Consider the following 27,236-nt stretch of genomic DNA (forward strand, 5'->3'; position numbering starts at 1 on the left):
CACAAAGAGAACATTTAGACATTGGGCAGATAGGTGGTAACTGAGCACAGCTGTTAGCAGGCCCCAGTTCACCTAAGCCCAGAACAAAACAAATCCAAAAAAAATAAAGTCAGTTAAGATAATCAAAGAAGGGAAGGGAATATTAATAAAAAAATACAATTTGACAACCAATTAGGTCAAAACTGCAGACCGTCTAAGGTCTGTGAATGAAACCAACAGAAATTCATTAGCCTCACAGTTAAGATTCTGCCTGATTTGAAAGCCAGAAGTTTGTAGCTGCAGGTCAGAGCCGTGTTCTTTCATGACCAAACCTTGGCAAAGACAAGTTCTCTACACAGTGGCAATGAGGAAAGATTAGTTTTAAAAGCTGAGACAAAAACCAACAAGTATTCCTGGTAATAATCCACAAAAGCTGATGTCAGTATGAAGGTATTTGGATCTGACAAAATAGCTTTCATTTGCAAGGATTTCCAGCTGTGCACTGGAGCAATGGAAAAAAAAATCCTTTCACATAGGTGATATCCCAGCCCCTCTGCTCCTGCGGCGCCTTGACACACATTACACACAAAGGGCAAAGACTTGAACAGACAGCACATCATTCCTGCCCACACACAGTCCATTAAGGAAACAATGTCTGGGCCATGCTGACTTGCCAAAGGTGATTGCTTTGAAAGTATGTAGAAAAGCAAAGCGAACAGAGAGCAGAGAATGACGGCTTGTCTAATCCCAGGGATAGGATGGATGTCTTGTCAGGATTTGCTCAAAGGATTGAATGTGTGTGGCTGATAGAGACTCGTCACAGGTGACATAACAGGAGCACACAAGAAGCTTTAGCTAAAAGACATCTCTGCTTCTTATTACAAAAGAGAAATCCATCCATCTGCCCGAATCTGCTTTAGAATTTTCCCATAAATGTGGTCCGGGTGCCCACCATGTGCCTAAGAATGTAGTAAAAAGTATTGCCTTACAGCCTTAGTCATAATAGGTTTGGAAAAATATATTGTGTGTGGACCCCAGATGTGGGTTAAAGAATGGCCTTACGACTAAGGTAATAAAGTTAAAGAAACTAAAAACCATGGAGTTGTGTGTATTCTCTGCACAATATTTTACTGCTTTTGCAATTGTAATGCATGCAATTTCATTCTTGTCTAACTGTGAGTGGCTTTCCATTCAGGTTGGTGAGACTGTGGCTTACTGTTACTTTAACACTTTCAGGGCTGATGTCGACTCTTGACAAAAGGAGGAGTTGACGATGGTAATAGACTATAAACTGTGACAAAACCAACTGTTATGTTTTAGATGGACTCTCGTTGCCAGAAGGAAAGTTAGCTTCATTGGTTTGACCGAGATTTCCTGTGCTGGCAAATAGGAAAGACATCAAGCTTCTATTTAAACAAAAAAAACAGGGCATTGAACTTTTTTTGTGCTACATTGGCCAAATGCTTTAAATGACTTTGTTAAATACTGACAGTTACCACTGTTTTAAAGTGAAAATTGCAAGATGATAGGCACAGCCTAAGGGACACATCATTGTAATGGTTTTAACATCGTCTGCAAAAATGACAGTCAGCATGAAATTCTTTGTCAAATTCCAGGAACCAACCATTCAACTATTAATAAAAGAAGAAGTGGCAATCGCAGTTACAACAAAATGGTACACCAAGGATGTAAGGTAAGATCATAAGTGCTTTTTTTTATTTAATAAAAAATGAATAGTACATTATAAAAAGACATTGCTGTATTTATATCTTTACTAATTGCCTTTTTATTCTTTATTATTATTGCTGTGCGACAGGGGCAAGCATACTGTTATGAGCTTCTGTAATCATGCATTTTTCATATAGCTCCTAATGGAATATCTAGTCAATTATATATGGAATATGAGGTTTTGATACATGTAGAACCTGAATTCTGTTTTGTTGTATTTTACTTCATTAGAACCTTCATAATTTGTTTATTTTTTATCGCAATGGGCGCAGGTATTTTGGTGCTGTTTTGACTAAATCATTGATTGAATGTTTCGCACATATGGAACTAGAATGTATTTTATTTATGGCTGCCTTCCATTCCTTTGCTGAAATATTAAGCAACAAATCCTTTCCCCATTGTTCCCAGCATTCCCAAGAGTGCACTTCTTTGCGACATCATCCAGGCGCCATATTAAGGATAGTCCTCAACAGTTCTGGGGTGTCCAAGCTCGATGGATTACTTGTTGTCTGATCCTGATTTTTTGATTATGTTGTTGGCTTTGATGAAAGACCAATTTGATTCCTGATGTTGATTTTGGCCCATTCCTTCACTATGCATCTTCCTGTCATTTTTCCTATTACTGTCTCTTGCTAATCAGTATACATACACCTCAACCAGACCATGAAAGCAGGTCTAAAAAGTTTATGTGTTCTCCATACAGGAAGGTGAAAATCACCTTATGTTATGATGCATATTGCAATTTTCTGTTAATCCAATAAACTTAATGTCACTGCTGAAATACTACTGTTTCCATAAGGCATGTCATATATTAAAAGGAAGTTGCTACTTTGAAAGCTCAGCCAATGATAAACAAAAATCCAAAGAATTAAGAGAGGTTCCTAAACTTTTTCATATGACTGTATGTGTATCAGAAGCGTTATCACGGTATCAGCACACTGGTGGTCAAGGATTCAGACTGTATTGTAACAACTGGCGAGACAGAAAGACTGAGGCACACACTACAAATGACTGTTAAGCCCAGTGCATTTACTTACAGTAAAAATGAACGATTCACAGCCTGACGTTTAGAAGAATCACCTTGCAACTTTTATGGCCAATGGAAATGCCTCAAAAAGTAACAGTTATTGAAATTACTCACGGTTATTTTTTGTTTCTAAGGTTGCATTCACTCTTACAGTTGTCCCAAATGTCTTTCAGATTTAAATGCCATTAACTGTAATATGCTAGAAAGCTGTACTTTTAAAGGTACCTTGGGATGGTGCTCATTGCTACACTGTTAAAGGGTGCACTATGAAGCAGTGACATCACCAATTTAACCTATGTTTTCCTACATTGTGCCGCAATGAATCTTTTGCTAACTTTTTAGAAAATGCTTTTTTTTCCGTGTTAGTGTTCCCTAACCTCTCACTAGTTGTCATGTGAAAAATATTTTTTTAACAGCAGTGTCCAGCCATTTCTTGGGCATTCGTGCATGACCTTGAAGCATTCTACATGGATTTTCCCATTATTTTAGTTGACTTTATGAACACTGAAGAAGCACATTCAGTATAAATGAAATAGTTAATATAACCCTTCTGGAGGTATAGGAAGGATAATAGGAATCTGTCCTGGCAGTAATGGGCACAAGGCATGAACCAACCCAGGATGGACAAGTAGTACATTTTTTTATGTATTTTTTATTGATTTTAATTAGAAGCAGATAACATTCCACACAATTAAGTGAAACTTAACAAAGCAAAATTTAACCCTCCACCCAAAAGAAAGAGAAGGAGGCCAACAAGCGAAAGCTACTCTTTAAAAGCAGCAAGAAAGGAAGAGTATCCTTTTCCCTGAAATGGAAGCGTATTCTGAAATGTTATTGATTAGATCCTTCCAGGTTTTATAAAAGTTTTGAGATCCTCTAATTAAGAATTTGATTTTTTCCAGTTTCAAATAGTATATAATATCAGTTACCCACTGAATTAAAAGAAGTGGACTAGGATTCTTCCAGTTGAGTAAGATAAGTCAACATGCCAATAGTGTAGTAAAGGCAGTTACGATTTGTTTGTCCTTTTCCACTTAATGCCCATCTGGGAGTACACCAAACACAGCCGGTAATGGATTAGCAGAGATTGTGACACCAACGCTGTTTGACAGGTATTCAATGATTTTTGTCCAGAATGATGTTAATTTGGTACACACCCACAACATGTGGCCTAGTAAGGCTGGAGCTTAATTGCAATATCCACAGGTTGGATCTTACCCTGGAAACATTTTGGACAATTTTAAACTAGAGAAAGGCACTTGATAAAAGATTTTAAATTGAATGATTGAATGCTTTATACATATGGAGCTAGAGTGTATTCTATGCATGGCTGTCTTCCGCTCCTTTTCCTAAATATTAAGTGACAGATCCTTTCCCCAATGTACCCTGGGGTCTATGAAAGGAAGGAAATTTAAAATATTTTTATAAATTGTCAAGATGCCATTTGAGTCTTCAAGACTGATCAATATTTCTTCTGGAATAGGACAAGGTAGGAGGTAAGGAAAATTAGGCAAGTTCTATTTAGCAAAGTTTCTAGCTTGAAAGTAGTGTAAAAATTGTGTTGATGAGAAGTTAAATTTGAAATGTAATTGTTCGTAAAATGCAAAGACATTATCTTTGATTGTTTTAATCCCGGACATTTCCCAAACATTACATATTGTATATGTTTAAGAGAGTGGAAAAAGGTGGACGAGACAAGCAGTACATTGTAAAAAACACTACTGCATACATCTACACTCGCACGGAGCCCACCAGGGGGCATACCAGCTCCTCAACCCCAACACGAACAGACGTGGACACAAGTTCAGCGCACACTATTTTTTATTTTTCGCGTGGGTATTGCCTTCCTCTGTTTCCCACCTGCACAGCTTTGTTCCAAGTACAATAAGCACTGCACACACAAATGTCTTTTCTTCCCTGTTCTTCTCCTCCTCCCTCTCTCTTTCTCTCTCTCAATCCACCTCCATGCTTCCTGGCAAGCTTTTTCTTCCACCTCCTAACTGGCTTCCAGAATGATGATGGCTGTCTCCTTTTATGCTGCACCTGGGACTACTGCACGTGACTTATTAGAGTCATCCAGAATTACTCCCATGTGTGTTGGAAGGCCAACAAAATTGGACTCTGTATACAGTGTGGACCACAAAGGCTGACACCGCCACCTGAACCCGACACAGACAGGCGTGGGACACAAGTTCAAGGCACACACAATTTTTATTTTTTACCTCGTGGGAAATGCTTTCCCCTGTTTCCCACAGGTACAGCACAGTCCCAGCACAAGTACAGTACAAACACAATACTTTTCTCTCTCTTTCTCTTCTTCTCCACTCCTCTGGTCAAGCTTTTTCTTCCTCCTCCGAACTCTGGCTCACCAAGTAATGTCTGCTGGCTCCTTTTTATACTGCACCCAGAGGTGCTCCAAGTGCTTGATGACCTAGTTTCCGGCAGCACTTCTGGGTGTGGCAGAAGAACTGCCCAAAAGGGCTCAGCAGATCCTGCTGCTGCTCCCCCTGGCAGCGCCCACAGATCCCAACAGGGCTGCACCAAACTCCAACTCACATGAAGCCCTGTGGAAGTCCTGGGCACTGCTGCAATCCAGCTAGCGTGCTGGGGGAGGTAACGCTCTGGCCACGCTTGCTCCCCCGGTCCTTCCAGTTTGCAGTTGTCCCAGCCAGGCAAGGACCCCAGCTGCATGCTACAACAGTAAAGTTTACTTGTTAACATAGTTTTGCTCCCACAGTCTGGTTAATTCCAGGCTGGCCTACACTATGTGAATGAATATTGATGGATGTGTGTGTGAGTCCTTGAATGGACTCCGAGCATCCCTTAAGTGGCAGCCCTTGACACTGCACTGGGTTAAATTAAAAAAGAAATTTACACCCTTACAATACATAGAACATTGGATATTTCTAAGCCATGTTGTGGATTTCAAGAGGTTATCGTTTTAATATATTGCAGCAGTTTATGAGTATAATCATTTAGCAGTGCCAAAACATCAACCACCTTATTTAAAATAATCAGATTATTTCTGATTAGAAAACAGTTATCCTGAGTAAAACTGGAAAATGACTGTTAAACATATGATACTATAGATGATAAGTCTGTGGCTACCTCAGATCTTGAGCTGGAAAAATGTTTTTTGAAAATGGATGGCTATTTGTTCTTCCTTAGCGAGATAATCTTTTGTGTTTAAACAAAAGCAAATGTGCAGATCACAATAACAAATATAACAATAAGTAAAAAACATTATATTTGTTTAAAATAAACTAGAGTCCTATAAATTAGTTCTCAGTTGCTGAATTCATTTTCTTAATATCTTTTTAAGGTGAGTATCTGTTAAAAGAGCACTCCCACCATAAATGAGCCAACAGCGGCAACAAAGTTCTCAATTCATCCCTAAGGAATGTGTGCAATGTCCGTCTGGGCTTTACTGTTGGAAGTTGTCTACATATTTGCCAGAAGTGTTCTCTAATGAAAAATATTACCTCTATGACACCTGTGATTTTTTCATCAAAAATACTCAATATTCCTCTAATCATAATTAGCACTACAAATGCTAAGTATTTAAAAAAGAGAAAATTTGAGTAAAGTGATAAGGAGATATCCACAATAGTCTGGAATTTAAATAATAACATTAATAGAAATCCATTAAAACATTAATGTAATTTGAGAAATATGTATATATATATATATATATATATATATATATATATATATATATATATATATATATATATATATATATATATATATATGTATATATATATATATATATATACATATATGTATATATGTATACATATATATATATATTTATTATATATATACAGTGCATCCGAAAGTATTCACAGCGCATCACTTTTTCCACATTTTGTTATGTTACAGCCTTATTCCAAAATGGATTAAATTCATTTTTTTCCTCAGAATTCTACACACAACACCCCATAATGACAAAGTGAAAAAAGTTTACTTGAGGTTCTTGGCAAATTTATTAAAAATAAAAAAACAGAGAAAGCACATGTACTTAAGTATTCACAGCCTTTGCCATGAAGCTCAAAATTGAGCTCAGGTGCATCCTGTTTCCCCTGATCATCCTTGAGATGTTTCTGAAGCTTAATTGGAGTCCACCTGTGGTAAATTCAGTTGATTGAACATGATTTGGAAAGGCGCACACCTGTCTATTTAAGGTCCCACAGTTGACAGTTCATGTCAGAGCACAAACCAAGCATGAAGTCAAAGGAATTGTCTGTAGACCTCCGAGACAGGATTGTCTCGAGGGACAAATCTGGGGAAGGTTACAGAAAAATTTCTGCTGCTTTGAAGGTCCCAATGAGCACAGTGGCCTCCATCATCCGTAAGTGAAAGAAGTTCAAAACCACCAGGACTCTTCCTAGAGCTGGCTGGCCATCTAAACTGAATGATCAGGGAAGAAGGGCCTTAGTCAGGGAGGTGACCAAGAACCTGGTGGTCACTCTGTCAGAGCTCCAGAGGTCCTCTGTGGAGAGGGGAGAACCCTCCAGAAGGACAACCATCTCTGCAGCAATCCACCAATCAGGCCTGTATGGTAGAGTGGCCAGACGGAAGCCACTCCTTAGTAAAAGGCACATGGCAGCCCACCTGGAGGTTTGCCAAAAGGCACCTGAAGGACTCTCAGACCATGAGAAACAAAATTCTCTGGTCTGATGAGATAAAGATTGAACTCTTTGGTGTCAATGCCAGGCGTCACGTTTGGAGGAAACCAGGCACAGCTTATTGCCAGGCCAATACCATCCCTACAGTGAAATATGGTGGTGGCAGCATCAGGCTGTGGGGATGTTTTTCAGCAGCAGGAACTGGGAGACTAGTCAGGATAAAGGGAAAAATGCCTGCAGCAATGTACAGAGACATCCTGGATGAAAACCTGCTCCAGAGCACTCTTGACCTCAGACTGGGGCGACGGTTCATCTTTCAGCAGGACAACGACCCTAAGCACACAGCCAAGATATCAAAGGAGTGGCTTCAGGACAACTCTGTGAATGTCCTTGAGTGGCTCAGCCCGAGCCCAGACTTGAATTTGATTGAACATCTCTGGAGAGATCTTAAAATGGCTGTGCACCAACGCTTCCCATCCAACCTGATGGAGCTTGAGAGGTGCTGCAAAGAGGAATGGGCTTAAACTGGCCAAGGATAGGTGTGCCAAGCTTGTGGCATCATATTCAAAAAGACTTGAGGCTGTAATTGCTGCCAAAGGTGCATCGACAAAGTATTGAGCAAAGGCTGTGAATACTTATGTACATGTGATTTCTCAGTTTTTATTTTTTTTTCCAAGTAAACTTTTTCACATTGTCATTATGGGGTGTTGTGTGTAAAAAAATGTGGAAAAAGTGATGCGCTGTGAATACTTTCCGGATGCACTGTATATGTGTATATATATATATATATATATATATATATATAATATGCTATGACAGTAGATGGCACTATACCAGTGCTTAACCTGACACAGACAGATGCAGGAGGCACACTTATAAACGCACAAGCTTTTTAATTTCTTTTTCTTCCCTTGTGGAAAATGTTTTCCCCATTCCCACGAGCCCACAAAACAGTCCAAGCACAACTTAACACAATACTTTACTTTCTTTCTTTCATTCTCCTCCACTCCTCCTTGGCAAGCTTTGTCTCCCTCCTCCCGAGTCTGGCTCACTAAGTAGTCTCTGCTGGCTCCTTATATTTTTTTTTTATTTATTTATTTTATAATTTTATTGATTTTATTGTAATCATTTAATACAAATAGATCAGTTTTTACAAAAAATAGGATTGAAAACAAATCAACACCCACCCCTGAGAAAGAGAGCATGGCCAATGGAATTAAACTTAAAGCTAGTAAAAATAAATAAATTGATGAGTTTAATAGGAGTATAAAGGTAAATGGAGAAGTAAAAGAAATGGGAAGAGAATCTACATCCTCACTGCTTTAAGAGCTTATTCTAAAATATTACTGGTTAGATCATGCCAGGTTTTGATAAAGTTCTGCACAGATCCTTTAACTGAGAATCTGATTTTTTGCAATTTCAAATAATATAAAACATCAGTTACCCACTGACTTAAAAGAGGAGAGTTAGGATTCTTCCAGTTTAACAAAATAAGTCTGAGTGCCAATAGTGTAGTGAAGGCAATCACAGTTTGTTTGTCCTTCTCCACTTTAAGCCCATCTGGAAGTAAACCAAACACAGCTGTTAATGGGTTAGGAGGGACTGTGACACCAAGGCTGTCTGAAAGGCACTTAAAATTTTTTGTCCGGAATTGTGTTAATTTGGTGCAGACCCAAAACATGTGACCCAGTGAGGCTGGGACTTGATTGCAGCATTCGCAGGTTGGATCTTGCCCTGGAAACATTTTGGATAGTTTTAGGCGAGACAGATGTGTTCGATATATAATTTTGAGTTGAATAATTGTATGCTTTGTGCATATGGAGCTCGAATGAATTCTCTGCATTGCTACCTTCCACTCCTTTTCTGATATGCTGAGTGAGAGATCCTTTTTACATTGTCCTCTTGGATCTTTGAAAGGGAGGGACTGTAAAATAATTTTATATATTGCAGAAATGCTGTCTGAGTCCTCGAAACTGAGCAATATTTTTACAGCATAGAGGAAGGTGGGAGATGGGGAAAACCAGGCAGGTTCTGTTTAACAAAGTTTCTAATTTAAAGATTGTGAAAGAAATGTGTTGCTGGAAAATTTAATTTGGAATGTAATTGTTCATAGGATGCAAAGATGTTTTCTATATAAAGGTCTCTAAGCAATTTAATCCCAAATGTTTTCCAGATATTAAAAACTGCATATGTTTGCGAGGGTTGAAAAAGGTGGTTCTCATGCAGAGGTGCCAAAGATGAAACTTTCTCCATCTTAAAATGCTTTCTACATTGGTTCCATATTCTGAGTGAGTGAAGCACAATTGGGTTATTAGTATATTGGCGATAACTTGCATTTATTGGAGCACAAAGCAGGGAATATAAAGAAGTACTGCAGGATTTCATTTCTATTGCGGACCAAGCCTGTGTATGCTCATCTATTTGTGTCCAGTTTTTATAGCTTGTATGTTTGCTGCCCAGTAATAAAACTGAAAGTTGGGTAGAGCCATGCCACCGTCTGTCTTAGGTCTTTGTAGGGTCACTCTTTGGATATGTGGATGTTTTAAGTTCCAAATAAATAAAGTTTTGGTTGAATCTAATTGCTTAAAGAATGATTTATTTATTTTTTGCAACTGGAACTGATCCTTGCTTAGTAAGTGAGTCTCCTGTAAAAATACTATTTTAGTGTTTAGACCTGTTAGGTGAGAGAATACTTTCTCTTTAATTCATGATTCAGGCCTTTAACATTCCAGATCACAAAGTTAACTGTCCCATCATGGAGACATTGATTCTGAATGTTTGATGTCATTTTATAGTCTTAACTGGAAGTGAGACAGCTTTAACCTTAATTTCCAATTTTCCCACAAGTTATTGCCATGCAACCTATTGTTACATTGGAAGTTATAATTATAAGGATTAAAAGGATAGATTAAATATAGCTTGCTCTCTTTCTCTCCATCCCTTATCCCCCCACCACCCCATTTTGTCTCCCCCCTGGCTCCTTATATAAGTCAATGCCCTGACAATGGAAGGATTGGGGGAGAAAGCTTTTTCAGGAAGGGCAACCCCCTTGGCTTACAGCGGGCCACAGATTTGGACCACGGAAGCTCAACCCACATGGGGCCTGTGCCTGGATGTTTGCTGGGCCCTGTTTGGCAGCACTTCTGCCACACCAGGAAGTACTGCCAGAAGAAGGTCATTGGACACCTGGAGTCCTTCCGGGTGTCTTGTAAAAGGGGGCTAGTCGCCACTATTCAACAACCAGCATCATGAGGAAGAAGGAAAAAGCCTGTGAGGAGGACCGGAGGTGGAAGGACTGTGCTGTCATTGTTGCTGTTATTTGTATATTGCTGGGAATTTTTAGCTGAAGAATAAACACATGTGTTGTGTGGTTAACCTGTGTCCTGCCTGTCTGTGTTGGGTTGGGGTGGCTGTACATGCCCTGGTGGTCCGTTCCCATGAAAAAACATCCTATTGTTATTGGCATATTATACATTGATGGGATTGTATTAAATAATTTAAACACTGCTTAATACTAAAATAAATAAATACAAAAGCAATTAGATGAAATAAATGAAAATCTAACCTCAATTTACTTTTTATTAACATCTGTTTTTCACAATTGTAGATACCGTTTTTCTCAGCATACGGTATGCAGCAGCCATATCCCGGATATGCACGCCACCTTCATACTTTTCAACAACCAATTCAAATTTACGCGAAAAAACACAAAATCACGTAAAAATTCACAGAGAGTTACAGCACGGGTTGTTCACTGAATGCTAGCAACTAGCGTACTGACGCTCATGCACAGTAGTGGCTTTGTCTCGAGAGAGGTAAACAAGGGTAGTGTAGCATTCTCTAGACTGAAGTAGTGACACACTTTGAATAACATTTTGAATGCTGTTTATTTTGAACCATGTTTAACCAACTCTCCATACCGCGTGCCTTCTAAACTACACCCCTCCCTCCAGCAGTCATACGTCTCAAAAGATGCAGACCATAGCAATCAACACCCGAACATAAAGCAATGGACAAAAGCATCATTAAACAATCATATACAACAGGTAGCATGTGGGTTGTTCACTGAATGCTAGCAACTGGCACACTGACGCTTGAGGGCAGTTGTGGCTTTGTCTCAAGAGAGGTAAACAAGGGCAGCACGCGAGTCGTATTCCAAACAAAGGTCGTATACCAAGCAAAATTTTTCATGTCCAAACAGGACATATACCAAGTTGGACTTATTCCAAAGCGGACGTATACCGAGGTACCACTGTATAAAAAAAAAATGGATAACATGGGCTGGCATCCTGGCTGGGATGGTTCAAGGTTCCATACCCGGCTGGAAGGCTAAGCCAGCAATTGGACAAGAAGGAAGGCAGGGTGTTCCCTGCCTCAACCTGGTGACTGGTAGAATGTGCCAACACTATAACAACGATCAGAGATGCTGGAATCCTGAAAGGGCTTAGTCAAGGATCTTTACCCAGCATGCTGAAAAGACAGATGTAGATAACCTATATGAAGTATTTGCTTACCTGAGACTGTAGATGGAAGCATCCATTGACTACGGTACCTGTACAGACAGCATGCTGGGAACTTTATTTCTGTGAACTGGCCATGTAAGGTTGTAAGGGTGTCATCAGGAGGTGCTGCAGGGATTTGTGTTCCCTTACTATGTGAAGCTTCCACCTGACCCAGAAGTACTTTCTATGGACAATGCCCTGGTACAAGAAATACTTCTGGTTCTTGTACAGGAGGAGCAGTTCTGACTCACTCAGATTGAGTCGGACTCAGTAGAAGAGCAGGGCAACACTTCCTGGGGAGAAGTGAAGGAGAGAAAAGAGAGAGAAAAGATAGACTGCTGCACTGTGCTGTGTTAAAAGAGAGAAACATGTAGGTAGTCTGTTCTAAATAAATATTTATATCTTGAATCTGGGACTGTGTCTGTGAGGTTGTGAGTAAGGTTTGGGGTGCTGCAATGCCCCCTAGTGGTCACTTGATACTTTCACTTTTTTTCATCTTCTGTATTTTTCCATCTGTTGTTTTTCAAACACTACCATTTTTTCTTTCACCTAAGGACGAAACACTAATTATTAATTAGGATTTATTAGGAAATTAATACAATTAATGTTATTTAATTGTATATTTTAATGCAAAAATTGAGAGCAAGATAAAATAATATGTGCTTACAGGTCAAGCAAAAGCCTTCTAGCAGCTACCTGCTTTAGTTATTGTTTGGGTGCCATCTGGTGGTAGTTTGTTTAATTTCAAAAAGATGGCACTACAGCTGTTTTAAAAAGGGTTTGAGCAGTTTGTCTAACCATGCGTTTCCTGCTAATAGTTGACTCTCTATACCAGTTTCCTTTAATATGTATATTTTGCATAGTAGTTTGTGTTACCTTGTAAGTATTTATATACAATTTGATAGTATGAGAATACTTTGCAAGCCATTATGAGCAAATAATGGCTGCCTATAGTGATAAAGTCTGTCAATGTTCGGAGTGCTTTAAAAACAAATTGTCTGAAAGCACCACAGTGACAGGGCAGAAAGGTCTGGTGGATTAGTAGGGAGTTTGAATTATTCTCCAAGCAGGCAAAATCTTCAAGGCAGACAGACGGCCCTGCTCCAGAAGACTGGCCATGAACTTACAGTCTATGCAGAGTTTGCATGTTCTCACTGAGTCTGTGTCGGTTTTACTCCTGTTACTAACTTTCCAAAGATATGCTGGTTTAATGTGTTGGCATCAGCAGATGTTGGCTCCTGCCTTATATATAAGATGAGACTTGGCTGGGCTCTGGCACCTCGTGACACTCTGATTGGCGTCTAATTTCACCACTATGTATAGGTCTACCAACAGAAGCTTTTTATTAAGGTTTTCATTTCAATGTATCTTCTTTGTCCCTTTCACTTTTCCTTCTTTCTCTTTATCTTTCTCCTTCTTTCAAGTGTGACCCTACTGACCACCTATAATGGTAATTAAGCTGTAAAGATTATTTCTTCTCTGCAGTAGACTGCATTTTTTAGCTTTCTCATTTCAGATCCCAATAAGTCCAACTGCAAGACATCATGTGCATAAATTGAAGGTGCCATGGTGGGTGGACTGGCATCCTGACCAGGAAGGAGTGGTGTGTCCCTACCTGGATGGAACGCCATAAGGGAAAGATCTGGATGAATAGGCATCCTGGTATACTGGCATGGCCAGTAAGATATAATAAGGAGAAGGAAGGAGTGCCCCTTGAGGGGTCATATAATTCCCCAGTATGCAGCATTCCCCAGTATGCAGCATCTCTCTGGTGGAGCTTCCATTTGTACACCAGCAGGGCATCATGGGAGTTGTAGTCCTGATGGATAGCCCTATGGGGGTACTTGGGTGCTGCCTGAGAGAGCTGTGGGGAGAGGATTCCCAAATTTTAGGAAGGGTCTGCCTGACCTGGAAGTGGTTCATGGGTGTAATCATGTGACTCTCAAAGAACTCCCAGGTCTGACATAAAAGAAGTTGCTCAACCTCATCTAAGGAGTCTAAGTTGGGAGAGGAGTAGGACAGTTCTCACTGGAGGGAGTGGAAGCAATGGATAGAGAGGAATTGTATTGTGTTACTTAAAAAAAGCTTGTAAGTTATAATCTTTCAATATATCTTTGTATTTGAAGTCATGATTGTGGTCTTGGAATTGTGTTGTGCAGTTTAGGGTGCAGCAGCGCCCTCTGCTGGTCTAACATATATTGTGGCTAGAATGGGACGCACACAGACTCCCAAATCCAAAACAACCCAAACGAATTAAAATACAAACAAAACAAGGGGTTTACAATAAAATAAAGGTAATTATAATTGAGATACATAACTTTGGAAGAATGGATACAAAAATAAGGGACACAACACAACATGATCCTTCTACCTTTCTTCCTTCCTCTTTTCTTCCTATGAGCTGAACACTTGTACTCAATCCTCTCAACTTCAAGTTCAACTGCAATGTGGTCAGGAGCTTCTTTTAGGCCTTACCTTTGGAAAAGTCCTACTTTTAGAGAAAAAATCAAGAGTGCACCTGGTGTCATCCTAGCATAACTCTACTACGCAGCTCCAAATGTCTCTTCATTCTTCGATCCCAGTCTTCCAATATGAGATCAAGGAATCACTGGATACTTGTCCATCACACTGGAGATCAGAGAAACATGTACTAGAGAAAATGTTTTTTGCTGGCTCCTAACAGCATGGTGGATTTTGAAGCATGCTTACCCTAGTTTCCTGACCTTATACTGATGTCCCAGGAATCACTTGTTCTGGCGCACCATGGACAATATTGGGCCATACATCCTCTATTAACATTGGCCTACTGTCACTGGCAGTGGTACATGGTTTTGCACTATAATACCCGTGGGTTCAGACATTTCGTTTTCTGTAAATTTGCCAGCTGTTTTTTTTTTATTTTATTGTAATATAAATCAGTAGATGCTGACGCATGACAAATTATCTCACTATTACATGTGTTGTGGACATCATTGAATAAGTGATTTGCAAAAGTCCACTGAGCTGTCTGCTGGGACTATTCCTCTTTCTTGCTTTCTCTCTCTGCTTCTTGCTGGCTTTATATCACATACTTTATCTACCAGATAGGTCAGGTGTATACATTTTTATGACTGTACATAATTTATGCACAAAGGTATTTTTATAAGTCCCATAAGATTCTTACTTATGGTAGAAAGAGTAAATTAAGATAAAACTAAGCTGAGGCCAACAAACTATATGCCAAACAAAAATGAAAACTGAGTTACTACAGTTATTTCTGTCTCTTTCTCCTTAATCTCCTTAAGAAATCATAGTTATGCAGAGAGGCATTGTACATGTCTCTGCATTTGCTTGAATGGTTAATGAATCCCTGAAGTCTTACATTCAAAATAACAGTCTAACTAGAAAGTCACTTTTAATTTTCATTGTTTTGAGCTTATCTAGCTATGGGCGATCTCAGGAAAGCATTGCAATTAGTAGAGCTAATGAAAAGTAAAAGCCATAATCAGCTCTTGGTCAAAGGGGCCATCCACTCGACAAAGAAAACGACATTGGTGTGTAAATGGTTATGATGAAGGTTTATATGTAAGGTGTGGAGATCAGCTCGGGCACAGACAGAGACACAGATTTACAAGTCCCAAAATCATACGTTTATTTCTCTTTTTTCTTTACACAGCACCATACATAACCATCACAGGTTAGTCCTTTTCCCTCTTTTCCCTTTCTCTTTGTATTTCTTCTTCTCTGCTGCCCTCACTCCTCCACTCGCAAGCTCTGTTCTCTGCCTCCCAACTCCAGCTCCTTGAATGGAGTGAGGTGGCCCCCTCTTATGTCACACCTGGATGTGCTCCAGGTGTTCCCTGATGATCTTTCAGCAGCACTACCTAGTGTGGCAGATCTGCTGCAATCCAGAGTTCTGGGATTGTCCAGGCGCCCCCTGGCAGTGGCCATGGGCCACAGAGTTGAGTTTCTAAGTTCTGTTCCTGTGGCCCTAACGCCAACCAGGGAGACTGCCCTCTCATGTCCTGGGGAAGGTACTGTCTCTTTCCCGGTCCTTCAATTCTCCAGGATAGGCAAGGGTCCCAGCCATCTACCACAAATAATATTTGCAAACATGCCTCAAAAGTTAAGTGAGATTTCAAACCTGAAAAATTCCCATTCGATCATTGATAAAGCTGATCATTTGCTTTCGGCATTGTCTGTATTTTCTATATCTTAAAGATTGTAGCAGTCCGGTGCCACTAAGATTCACACCATCGAGGAGATGGTGATTTATTTATGTTTATGGTGGAGATTCCAGGGACGCACCCAGCCTTGGCCCAACCTTCATGCACTCAAAAAAGCCAGCGGAAATAAAATAGCAAATAAATGAATGAATTAACACTAATAATGAAAACAACGATCCCACCCCTGTTCTCCTTATGGTGATCATACATTAAATACAACAAAACACAAACAAAACATACACAGCAAAGTGCATGAAAAATGCCAACAGATGAAATGTAATGATGAACATAGATAATCCAGAGATCCGCACGTTGAATGGGAATGTAAAGATAGTCCTACCGGTAGTTCCTGAATTGGTGGGGTTCAGGAGCACTCCTTTCTTTGCAGTATGGCCAAGAATCCACTTATGGTCCTCATGTACACAGGAAGATGGCAGACAACCCAGGCCCCAACCATGAAACGATCCAGGACAATATGAATAAGTACAGGTAACCCAACAGAAGGCAGACAGACAGGAACTTAAAACACAAATTACAAAAAAAACTCCCTTCTTTTGGTCACCGGCCCCCTTTTTAAAAGCCGCCCTGACCTCCTTTGACCCCAACAGTCCCTGCACCCTCAGGAGAAGACCAATCAGAACTACTGAAGGGAATGCTGGGAGATGCAGTTTCAAATTCTAGTAGCACTGCTACAAGGTGGTGCTGCTGCATTTGCAAGTACAATGTCAATAAAAATATTCACCACCTAGGAATTTTCACATTTTATTGTTATACTATATCGAATCGAGGGTGGCGCAGTGGTAGTATTGCTGTCTCACAGTAAGAAGGCCAGGGTTCACATCATGGGACCTCATGGCATGGAGTCTGCAAGTTCTCCCAGCATCTGTGTGGGTTTCCTCCCATAGTCCAAAGACATGCAGGTTAGGTGAACTGGCAACACTGAATTGGCCCTAGTGTTGTGAGTGTGTGTGTGTGCTTGCCCTACAATGGACTGGTGCCCTGTCCAAGGTTTGTTTCTGTCTTGTGCACTATGCTAGCTGTCATAGCTAACCAACCCCCCTGCAAGCCTAGTCTGGATAAAACCGCTTTGCAAAATTACATAAAATGACAATATTGAATCCAAGTAGTTTTATTTGGGTCTTTTGACATTGACCAACAGAAAAGAGTGTTTAAAGTCAAAATAAAAGCAGCCCTCTGAAATGTGTTCTAAATTCATTTTACAATTAAAACACAAAAGGATCGATTGCATAAGTATTAGACCCCCAACACACCTAATCATCACAGGTGCAGCCAAATTTTTAAAAAATTGGCATGAATTGTTAAATGGAAATCACCTGTCTGTAGTGAAAGGCATTCATTTGATTGACGTATAAATACAAATCATCTAGAAGGTCCAACTTGCAGTCAGTCAGGAGCGTTGACCTACCTACACAATGAACACAAAACACTCAAGCAGCTCTATGAAAAGGAGGTAGAAAAGCACAAGCCAGGGGATGGAGACAAGAAAATGAACTGAATATTCTTGGCATTCAGTTAAATCAATCATTAAGAAATGGAAAGAGCATGGCACATCTGTAAATCTGCCTAAAGCAGTGAGTGATCATGCGAGAAGAAGACTAGTGAGACAGGCCACCAAGAGAGCGATGGAGACTCTGAAGGAGTAACTAGCCATGATGCCTAAGATTGGAGAGACTGCCTACAACTGTTACCTGAGTCTTAAAACAAAAAAAAACCTAGGCTAAGACCACTAAACGATATGCCAGACAAATGAATACTGCATATGACATTTCGATAAATTGGGAGACGCTGGAAGAAGGTTCTATAGTCTGATTACACCAAATTTGAGGTCTTTGCCTATCAGACTTTGCCCATCATTTTTAGTGTAAGCTAAACATTATGAAAAAGAAAAACAAAAAATGCCCATCATTTTGCATGGTGATGGCAACTGTGGGGACATTTCTCTGCAGCAGGACCTGGAAGCAGTGGTGTAGCTAGGGGGGGCCAAGAGGAGACATCTGTCCCCGGGTGCAGCATCCAGGGGGGGCCAAACTGATGTTACAAAATTTTTGAATGAAATGTTTTCCATTCTTAAATGCACTAAAAAGTAAATAAAAAAACATTTGCATACTCAGTCCATCACTCCAGCAGTATGAGGATATCTTTTTCCAATGTTTTTTGTCTCTTTCTGATTTTGAAGCACGTATTAGTTCTATATACCCAGCAGACAATAATTTATCCCCTCCACTACTTTAACATGCTTGAGTCCCACCCAGAAACATTTTTGACGTTATTAAACAGGTCGCGCGACTGACATGAGGCATTAGTGTATCATTGTCTAAGTTGTTGCAAACGCCATTTCTGTGTGCCAAGTGATTTGTGTTTATGTGTTTGATAGAAAATTGATTGGGCTGTGGTGAAGTATTCTAGTAGATGGCTGCAAAAGTCTAGATGTTTCCCCATCATATTTTCATATGAATGAATTGTAAGTGATGCAGTTTTTATAAATATATAATTATTTTGATTTATAATTTGCTATATACTTTCTTTAAAATCATTTTTACATGCGGAAAACACATTTTTTCTTACAAAAACTAATTACGGATTTAGATTTTAAAGAACACGAGGCCGCATTATCATTTTCAGAGACTTTTTATTTATTAAATTATACAAACATGTACAAACATTTGACTTTTTAATTACAATAAAATAATCAGGATCTCATGCATTCTTTCATAGTGGTATCTATTTTTTTCAATGCTTCAGACAACATAGTTTAAGTTATAAGTAATTTATAAATTTTCAATTATTATATAAATATTCTTGATTTTTGTAAGAAAAGATGCTGCAAAATCGCAAAATTACAAACTTTATTAAGTTTATTTAACAACCATGATTTGGCAAGAAAGAAGATATATATATATATATATATATATATATATATATATATATATATATATATATATATATATATATATATATATATATTTTTAACAATATTTTTTTCTTAAAATACTATTATTTTAAATACATTTTTTAAAATTTTCTTTCTCTTCCCCATTGCATTTTAGCAAACAGGAGGGGGCGCGAAATCTTCAGTTGTCCCCGGGCACTGAAAACCCTAGCTACGCCTCTGCCTGGAAGGCCTGTGACATTAGAGGGTAAAATTAGAAGAATGCAGCAAAATTCAGTGCAATCCTGGTTGAAAAATTGATGCAGTCTGCAAGAAACCTGCACATTGAGAGATGTGCTTTCCAGAAAGACAACAACCCCAAGCATAAAGTCAAAGCTACACAGGAATGGCTTAAAAACACCAATGCAAATGTCTTGGAGTAGCCAAGTCAGAGTCCAGATCTCAATGCAGTAGAGAATTTGGAATTAAAAAAGACTGCTCACTTGCATTCCTTATGCAACCTGACAAAGCTTGAGCAGTTTTGTAAAGAAGAATGGGGGAAAATGGTAGTGTCCATATGTCCAAAGCTGACAGAGATTTGTGCACACCGATTCAAGGCCTGAAGGGTATGAATGCTTATACGATCAACTATTTTGTGTTTAAGATTTGCAATTAATTTAGACCACTTTGCAAAGATCAGTTTTCATTTAATTTTTGTTTTCTGTTGATCAATGTCAAAAAAACTAAAGAAATCCACTGTTGTATAATAATAAAATGTGAAAACTTGTAAGGGGTGAATACTGTTTAAATACTGTTAATACTGTATATAACTGACAATAGTATTAATGAATAAGATTAAATAAAAAGGACAGATTGCTGTAAACTGGTGAGGATCTTCAGGATAAAATAGGGAATAAGCACAAGTTATGTTTAGTATGATGGAAGCCAAAAATAAGGGCTATCTGACATAAAACTAGATGAATGACATCCATTCTCCAAAACTATCCTTGAGGGAAGATATACAGTAAAAGGTTATCTCCTAATAAGTACTCGAAAGAATTTAACAAGTAAACTGTTTTTTTAAATATGTCAGGTTATTTTTCCAGCCTGCTTAATCCAGACTAGGGTTGGAGAGGGTGCTGGAGCCTACCCCAGCCAGCATGGGACACAAGGCAGGATCAAATCCTGGATAGGATGCCAGTTCATCGCAGGGACAACACAGTCACACACCAGGGCCAATGTATTGTCATCAATTCATCTGACCTGCATGTCTTTGGACTGTGGGTGGAAACTGGAATAACCAGAGGCAACCAACACAGACACAGGGAGAACATGCAAAGTCCACTCGGGGGGGGACCTAGGATGCAAATTCTGGTCTCCTTATGCTAAGGCAGTGGTATTACCACTGTGCCACCATTTTTTAAAACTATTATATGAGAAATTAGCTTCACTTTAATATCTTTAATGTAGACAAAATAAAAACAATGTTGGGGCTTTTAGATCACAGCACTAAATATGTTTTATAATTCATTGCATTTATGCAGCTGTTATCATAATGCAAGACATACACTGTATAATTTGAGTCTAGAGTGCCCAATAATGAAAGGCATAAAAATCTAAATGATCCTCTATGGGAGTTACGCAACTCTGGCTTCTTAATATCATCAAATATTAACACTCTAAATTCATAGTAAGCAATTAGTTTAGGTCTCTGTAGGGAGAATAAGCATTGTGTAGTCTTTATAATTACCAGTTCCCGTTTTAGAATACTGATGACTCCAGTTGATGTTATTGTCTTTACAGGTGTTTTGAATATTAAAATTGTGCCACACTGGAGCAGCAGTGCACTGATGGATTCATGGTTCAGGTGCCTTTTAAGTGGATGTGAGTTTCCTCTCTGATTTCCTTTGACATTCAAAAGACAATTATGTTGATTTGTGAATCATAACTGCCCTTAGGTGAAGCAAAAGACTGGCATCCCGTCCACAGCTGTTACGTTACTGCTATCTGCTTTGCCCATGTGCTGTGATTGCTTCTGTTATCCAGAAACTCCATACTGGGTAACTGAGTTTAGAAACAGGTGTATATGCAGAAAACAAATAGACTAAAATCAGGATGTTCATTAGAAATGTAATGATTTACTTCATGAGGTAGAACTACTTTCTAATGAGTCTGCCCACAGTTTGTGTGAGGACCTTTCAGATTTGGGTACAACTGCCGATCCTAATTTGATGTGGGAGACCTTCCGTGACAAGACCCTGAAGGTTGCTGAGGGTTGTGGAGGGTTGTGTTGGTGTTACCGGTGTTCTCAGAAGGAGGTGTTTCATCTCACAGGGCACCATGGATATCATCTAGAGGAGTTGCAACGCACGGCTCAATGGCAACTCTGGTTGTACTGGGAACTGAGAAGAACGGGTGCAAGGGCTCTGAGGGCAGATAAAGAGGCGTTTGTAAGTGGAATCTGTGAGCAAGTGACATACCATCTGTCGTCTAGTGATCCACGTCCTGCTTACAGAGGAATCAAAGCATTACACACATCTGAATCTGTTCCTCGGAGAGTCGCAGTCAGGGCAGCTGATGGAACAGTCCTTACAGATGACACTGCAGTTGTGACCCACTGGGCTGGATACTTTGAGCAGTTGTTCAAAGCTGATCCTCTGGCTAGGACGTTGGATATCTCTGGGTCCACGGTTCTTGGGGCTGATCCTCCAATTAGCTGTGAACCACCCAGTCTCACTGAGATTGCGCAGGTGGTGAACTAGCTGAGGTTGGGAAAAGGTTGCAGGGATCTGTGGTATCCGGGGTGAACTTCTCCAGGCTGGTGGTAAGTCTGTCCTCCTGGCTTTGCAAGAAATCTTTGCTTCCATTTGGGAGACTGGCATCATCCCAACTGACTGGAAAATGGGACTTGTTGTCCCTATCTGGAAAGGGAAGGGTGATCGCCTGGATTGCTGGATAACACTGCTCTCGGTGCTGGGTAAGGTCCTTGCTAGGGTCGTCCTCAATATGATCCATGATCACTTGCTCACCTACCAGCGACCGGAGCAGTCTGGTTTTATGCCTAACAACTCTACCATCGACCGCATCTTGGCACTGAGGGTTTTCATGGAGTGCAAACGCGAATATCGGCTGAGTTTCTTTGCAGCCTTTGCCGATTTTCACAAAGCGTTCGATTCAATTGATCGAGCTGCCCAGTGGAACATCGTGAGTGTTCTCGGGATCCCCTCAAAGTTGTTGGATATCATGGCCGGCCTGTACACTGGTACTGCGAGTGCTGTGCAAAGTGGAGGCAGGACCTCTGAGTTTTTCCCAGCTGATTCTGGGGTTCATCAGGGGTGTGTTCTTGCTCCTACTCTGTTCAATGCTGGTATGGACTGGTTGCTGGGGAAGGTCATGGGGTCCACCAGCTGTGGGGCATCTGTTGGTGAAGAAAGATTCACAGATCTTGACTTTGCTGACGATGCTGTGATCTTCGCTGAGTCAATGGAGGCTCTTATTGGGGCGGTTGAGAGACTGAGTGAGGTGTCTGAGTGTCTGGGCTTGCAAGTTTTCTGGTTAAAAACCAAGATCCAGGCCTTTAATGACCTCTTGGGCACAGTCATCAGCAGTGTGTCTGTTTGCGGAGAGATTGTTGACCTTGTTTAAAGGCTTACTTACCTTGACAGTGACATTCATGTTTCTGGTGACTCTTCCTATGAAGTCAGTAGATAGATAGATAGATAGATAGATAGATAGATAGATAGATAGATAGATAGATAGATAGATAGATAGATAGATAGATAGATAGATAGATAGAACTTTATTAATCCCAAGGGGAAATTCACATATTCCAGCAGCAGCATACTGATAAAAAACAATATTAAATTAAAGAGTGATAAAAATGCAGGTAAAACAGACAATAACTTTGTATAATGTTAACATTAACCCCCCCGGGTGGAATTGAAGAGTCACAAAGTGTGGAGGAAGAACGATCTCCTGTCTGTCAGTGGAGCAGGGCAGTGACAGCAGTCTGTCGCTGAAGCTGCTCCTCTGTCTGGAGATGCTACTGTTTAGTGGATACAGTGGATTCTCAATGATTGACAGGAGCCTGCTCAGCGCCTGTCGCTCTGCTACGGATGTGAAACTGCCCAGCTCCATGCCTACAATAGAGCCTGCTTTCCTCACCAATTTGTCCAGGCGTGAGGCATCTTTCTTATTTATGCTGCCTCCCCAGCACACCACTGTGTAGAAGAGGGCACACGCCACAACCGTCTGATAAAACATCTGCAGCACCTTATTGCAGATAAACGGATTGAGAGAGCATGGGTGGTTATGAGGTTGCTGGAAAGGGGTGTGTGGCGCTCCCGATATCTATGCAAAATGACAAAGGTCCAAGTCTTTAGAGTCCTGGTGCTTCCTGTCTTGCTACATGGTTGCGAGACATGGACACTATCCAGTGACCTGAGACAAAGACTGGACTCCTTTGGTACTGTGTCTCTCTGGAAAATCCTTGGGTACCGCTGGTTTGACTTTGTATACAGTAGAATGAGCGGTTGCTCATGGAGTCCTGAATGAGGCACATTACCTGCATTGTGAGGGAGTGTCAGTTACGGCACTACAGCCATGTGGCGCGTTTCCCCGAGGGTGATCTGGCTCGTAAGATCCTCATTGTTGGGGAACCGAGTGGCTGGTCCAGGCCAAGGGGTCGCCCACGTAACACCTGGCTGCGGCAGATAGAGGGTCATTTCCAAAGGGTGAGACTGGACCGCGTGCCTGCCTGGGGGTTGCAAACTGGGATCCTGAGTTGTTTCGTCGTGAAGTGGGTACGGCAAAGCACTGTACCAGTGCATGCTCCCCAACTTGTCTTGACTCGTAGAACTACATCATAAATAAGGAAGGTTTTGTCAAATATATGAAATGTTAAAATGTGTGCTTCAATTTAAATGTTTAAAGTATAAATATTCTTGAATGCCATAAAAATTTGTAATTTTCAATGTTTTGAAAGAGGTCCATAGATCTCTAGTTAAGGATCATAGTCACTGACATAGTCTGAAACAGTACCCCACATGCCTTCTGGCCATTTTTGATGAAGACACCTATTGGCTTGCTCATTATCATGAAGGTCTGGCCTAAGGACTGGCCTAACAGTGATGGTTTAAAAGGCAAAAAAATAGAGGGAAACCCTAAAACGCATGACGTCTTGCATAAATAGACATCAAGGCGCATTGAACGGTGTATCATATGTTGGGGTTTCTTGTACTGGTAAATCAGGAGGCATCAGACAAAAAAACTGAAGTGATTTCAAAATATCCATAAGTAATTATTTAAAAAAAAGACAATACAATACAAACTGGTTAAAAAAACATGTTCTATATATCTCTTTTGGCTTTAACTCTTTTTGATCATTTTAATATTATTCTGTGCTATTAGTAGCTGGACTAGTTCATGATAGTACAGAAAGTCTGATTACACCTCATGGGTACTGTAGCTATTCTTCAGCTCTTTGCCAAACCTACAGTCTTTAGGCTTGTCAGAAGTCTTAGACATTCAAACAGATGTGTGTGTTTATTTATCCATCCATTTTCCAACCTGCTGAATCCAAACATAGGGTCACGGGGGTCTGCTGGAGCCAATCCCAGCCGACACAGGGCACAAGGCAGGAACCAATCCTGGGCAGGGTGCCAACCCACTGCAGGACACACACAAACACACCCACACACCAAGCACACACTAGGGCCAATTTAGAATCGCCAATCCACTTAACCTGTATGTCTTTGGACTGTGATCTGTGGACCTGAAATGTAAGTCGTGTAGGTTTTTCTTCACCTGTCTTAACTACAACTCTATATGTTAGTTTTAACTGTCATTTTTAAAACACCATGGTTTGAGTGAGTGTATACAAGACATAATTAGGACCCTGTGATGAACTTGTGCCTCATTCAGAGCCTACCATTGACCCTGTGCTTACAAGAGGGGTGTTTACCCTAAAAGTCTATTAAGTGGGTTCAGAAAATGTATAGCTGGATTGAATAGATGGATAAATGATCTGTTTAACGACTATAGATAAGCTGAGAAATACAATTAGCTTAATTGAAAGATATTAAAATAGAGACAGAGATGTACATCATAAGCATGCTTGACAGGGAAGAGGAAAAAGAAATGAAAAACTATTATGATTACCCTTAAGCAAAACGTACCTGGAGTCTCCAAACCACTTCAGGAGACTGGGACAGAGCTAAATTCGCTAATGAAGGATATTGATTATGCAAAGAGGGACCCTGATGTATTCACAGTAAATAAAATAATAATTACTGAATATTATGTCTAAGCTAAAGCTGGACAAAACAATAAACATGGCTAGGTCTCCTTAAGCAAACAAGCAGAGGTTAAAACAATGCATAGCATCTTAAGTAGTTAATACAAAACACAAAAACACATTGACACTGAAAGTAATAAAGCATTCATCTCAAAGGGCATATAAAGACCAACCAGTGCACACCAACTAGGCCAAGGTAAAATAAAAACTTACAAAGATGTGCCTATTATGACAAGGCAACTCGTACAATAGATAACAGGAATATTTTATTTATATATATATATATATATATATATATATATATATATATATATATATATATATATATATATATATATATATATATATATATATATATATATATATATATATATATATATATATATATATATATATATATGTGTATCTATACTAATAAAAGGCAAAGCCCTCACTCACTCACTCACTCACTCACTCATTCACTGACTGACTCACTCATCACTAATTCTCCAACTTCCCGTGTAGGTAGAAGGCTGAAATTTGGCAGGCTCATTCCTTACAGCTTACTTACAAAAGTTGGGCAGGTTTCATTTCGAAATTCCACGAAGTCGCTAGCATGTAGCACCCGAACGGTGTGTTGGTGAGCGAAGCGAGCATGGGGCAGAGCCCCCTAGTGCCTCAAACAAAAGTCTGTCAGGTAGTAACGCCTTTAACGTTGAACACATCTGCACAGATATCAAACTAAAATCACAGGTAAAAGTGATTCATTTCAAATTGGATATGGGTGCTCAAATCATTAGTAAGTCATTTCTTCAAGACAAACTAGTGAACTGTCTGAATCTAGAGACTGTTGAATGCATCTTGACACTGTTTTTGATATTGAAATATTTTTACTTTTCTTTTTTTTCCACATTGTGATCATCTTATACGTAAGTATTAAAGATCCCACCCTCGTGATGCCATGCATGTTGGAAGCAAGGATCTGCTATATTTAATGTCAGCTACTTTTTATAAAAAAACAACCAACACTGAAAGGCTACATGTTTATTTAGTTCAAGTTGTCATTAGATCTGTAGCAAGATACTCATCATACAACTTCAAAAGAGAAGGAATATCATTTTAAAGCAACATAAACACCCTTAACAGCATTATGGCAGAAGGTGAACATTCACTCTAATGTCCTGAAAATGTAGAGAATTCAAAGAAGTATATTAGCTTTATTTGGTCATTAAATTGTGAATGCTTCATAGATGAGGAGTAGTAGAAATAACATGAACAGAGCCTTACCCAAAAACAGGAAACACATTATGGATCTTAATTAGAATTAAAATCAGCAGAAAACTGTATTAAGGAAATAAATAAATCATAAAAAACGATTAGTTTAAAAATAGGCAGGTATAGGGTATAATAAATTGCCCTTGATAACTGATCTACCAGAGCTTCAATATGATCTCTGAAAAATGGAAAAATTCAATAAAATGCTTGACCAGGGTCTTCAGGAGACCAGCAGAGCATGTTGAAAACTTATCGACAAATATTTGGAGATGCTGATACTGGGCCAGACCATGAAACCACTTAAAAAGAGGTCATATGTGAATGGTCACAGACAATTTTAAAGCCCGAAAGGGGATCTCTCCTCTTCATTTTACATGTCATGTAAACTTTCTTCATCTTTTGTACAAGAAGGTGTGGGTAAGCTTATGTGGGGTTTAAAAGAACACCTATTTAAAACCTTTTTGCTTGTTGTGCAGTGCATGTAGTATTTATTGTTTGTAAAGAAACTCCCATTTACATTTGCAAACTGCCTTGATTTCAAATTACAGCTCATGGCAAGTAAACTTCTGTAAGAGAAAAGAAAAAAAAGTACTTTGGACATCCTGACTTCATTTGTACAAGCACATTTTGGATTAGAAAATGAGATAAATTAACTTTGTGTTTTGTTCTGTAATAACTGTTTACATATGAGAAGTCTGATTTCTTATAAATAGGACTTTAAATATATT

The 27,236-nt window shown here is 39.6% G+C and overlaps 1 protein-coding gene across 1 annotated transcript in view; it reads left to right on the forward strand.

Moving 5' to 3' along the window:
• Window positions 1–1,318: 1,318 nt before the first annotated feature.
• Window positions 1,319–27,236, forward strand: part of stard15 (StAR-related lipid transfer (START) domain containing 15) — a 135,481-nt gene continuing 109,563 nt past the window's right edge. Inside the window, exon 1 of the mRNA XM_039774958.1 lies at window positions 1,319–1,672. Coding sequence (XP_039630892.1) covers window positions 1,652–1,672 — 21 coding nt within the window. The 5' untranslated portion in view covers window positions 1,319–1,651. The remainder of the gene's footprint in view (window positions 1,673–27,236) is intronic.

This window comes from Polypterus senegalus, chromosome 13 (assembly GCF_016835505.1).
Source record: "Polypterus senegalus isolate Bchr_013 chromosome 13, ASM1683550v1, whole genome shotgun sequence".
Taxonomy (NCBI): domain Eukaryota; kingdom Metazoa; phylum Chordata; class Cladistia; order Polypteriformes; family Polypteridae; genus Polypterus; species Polypterus senegalus.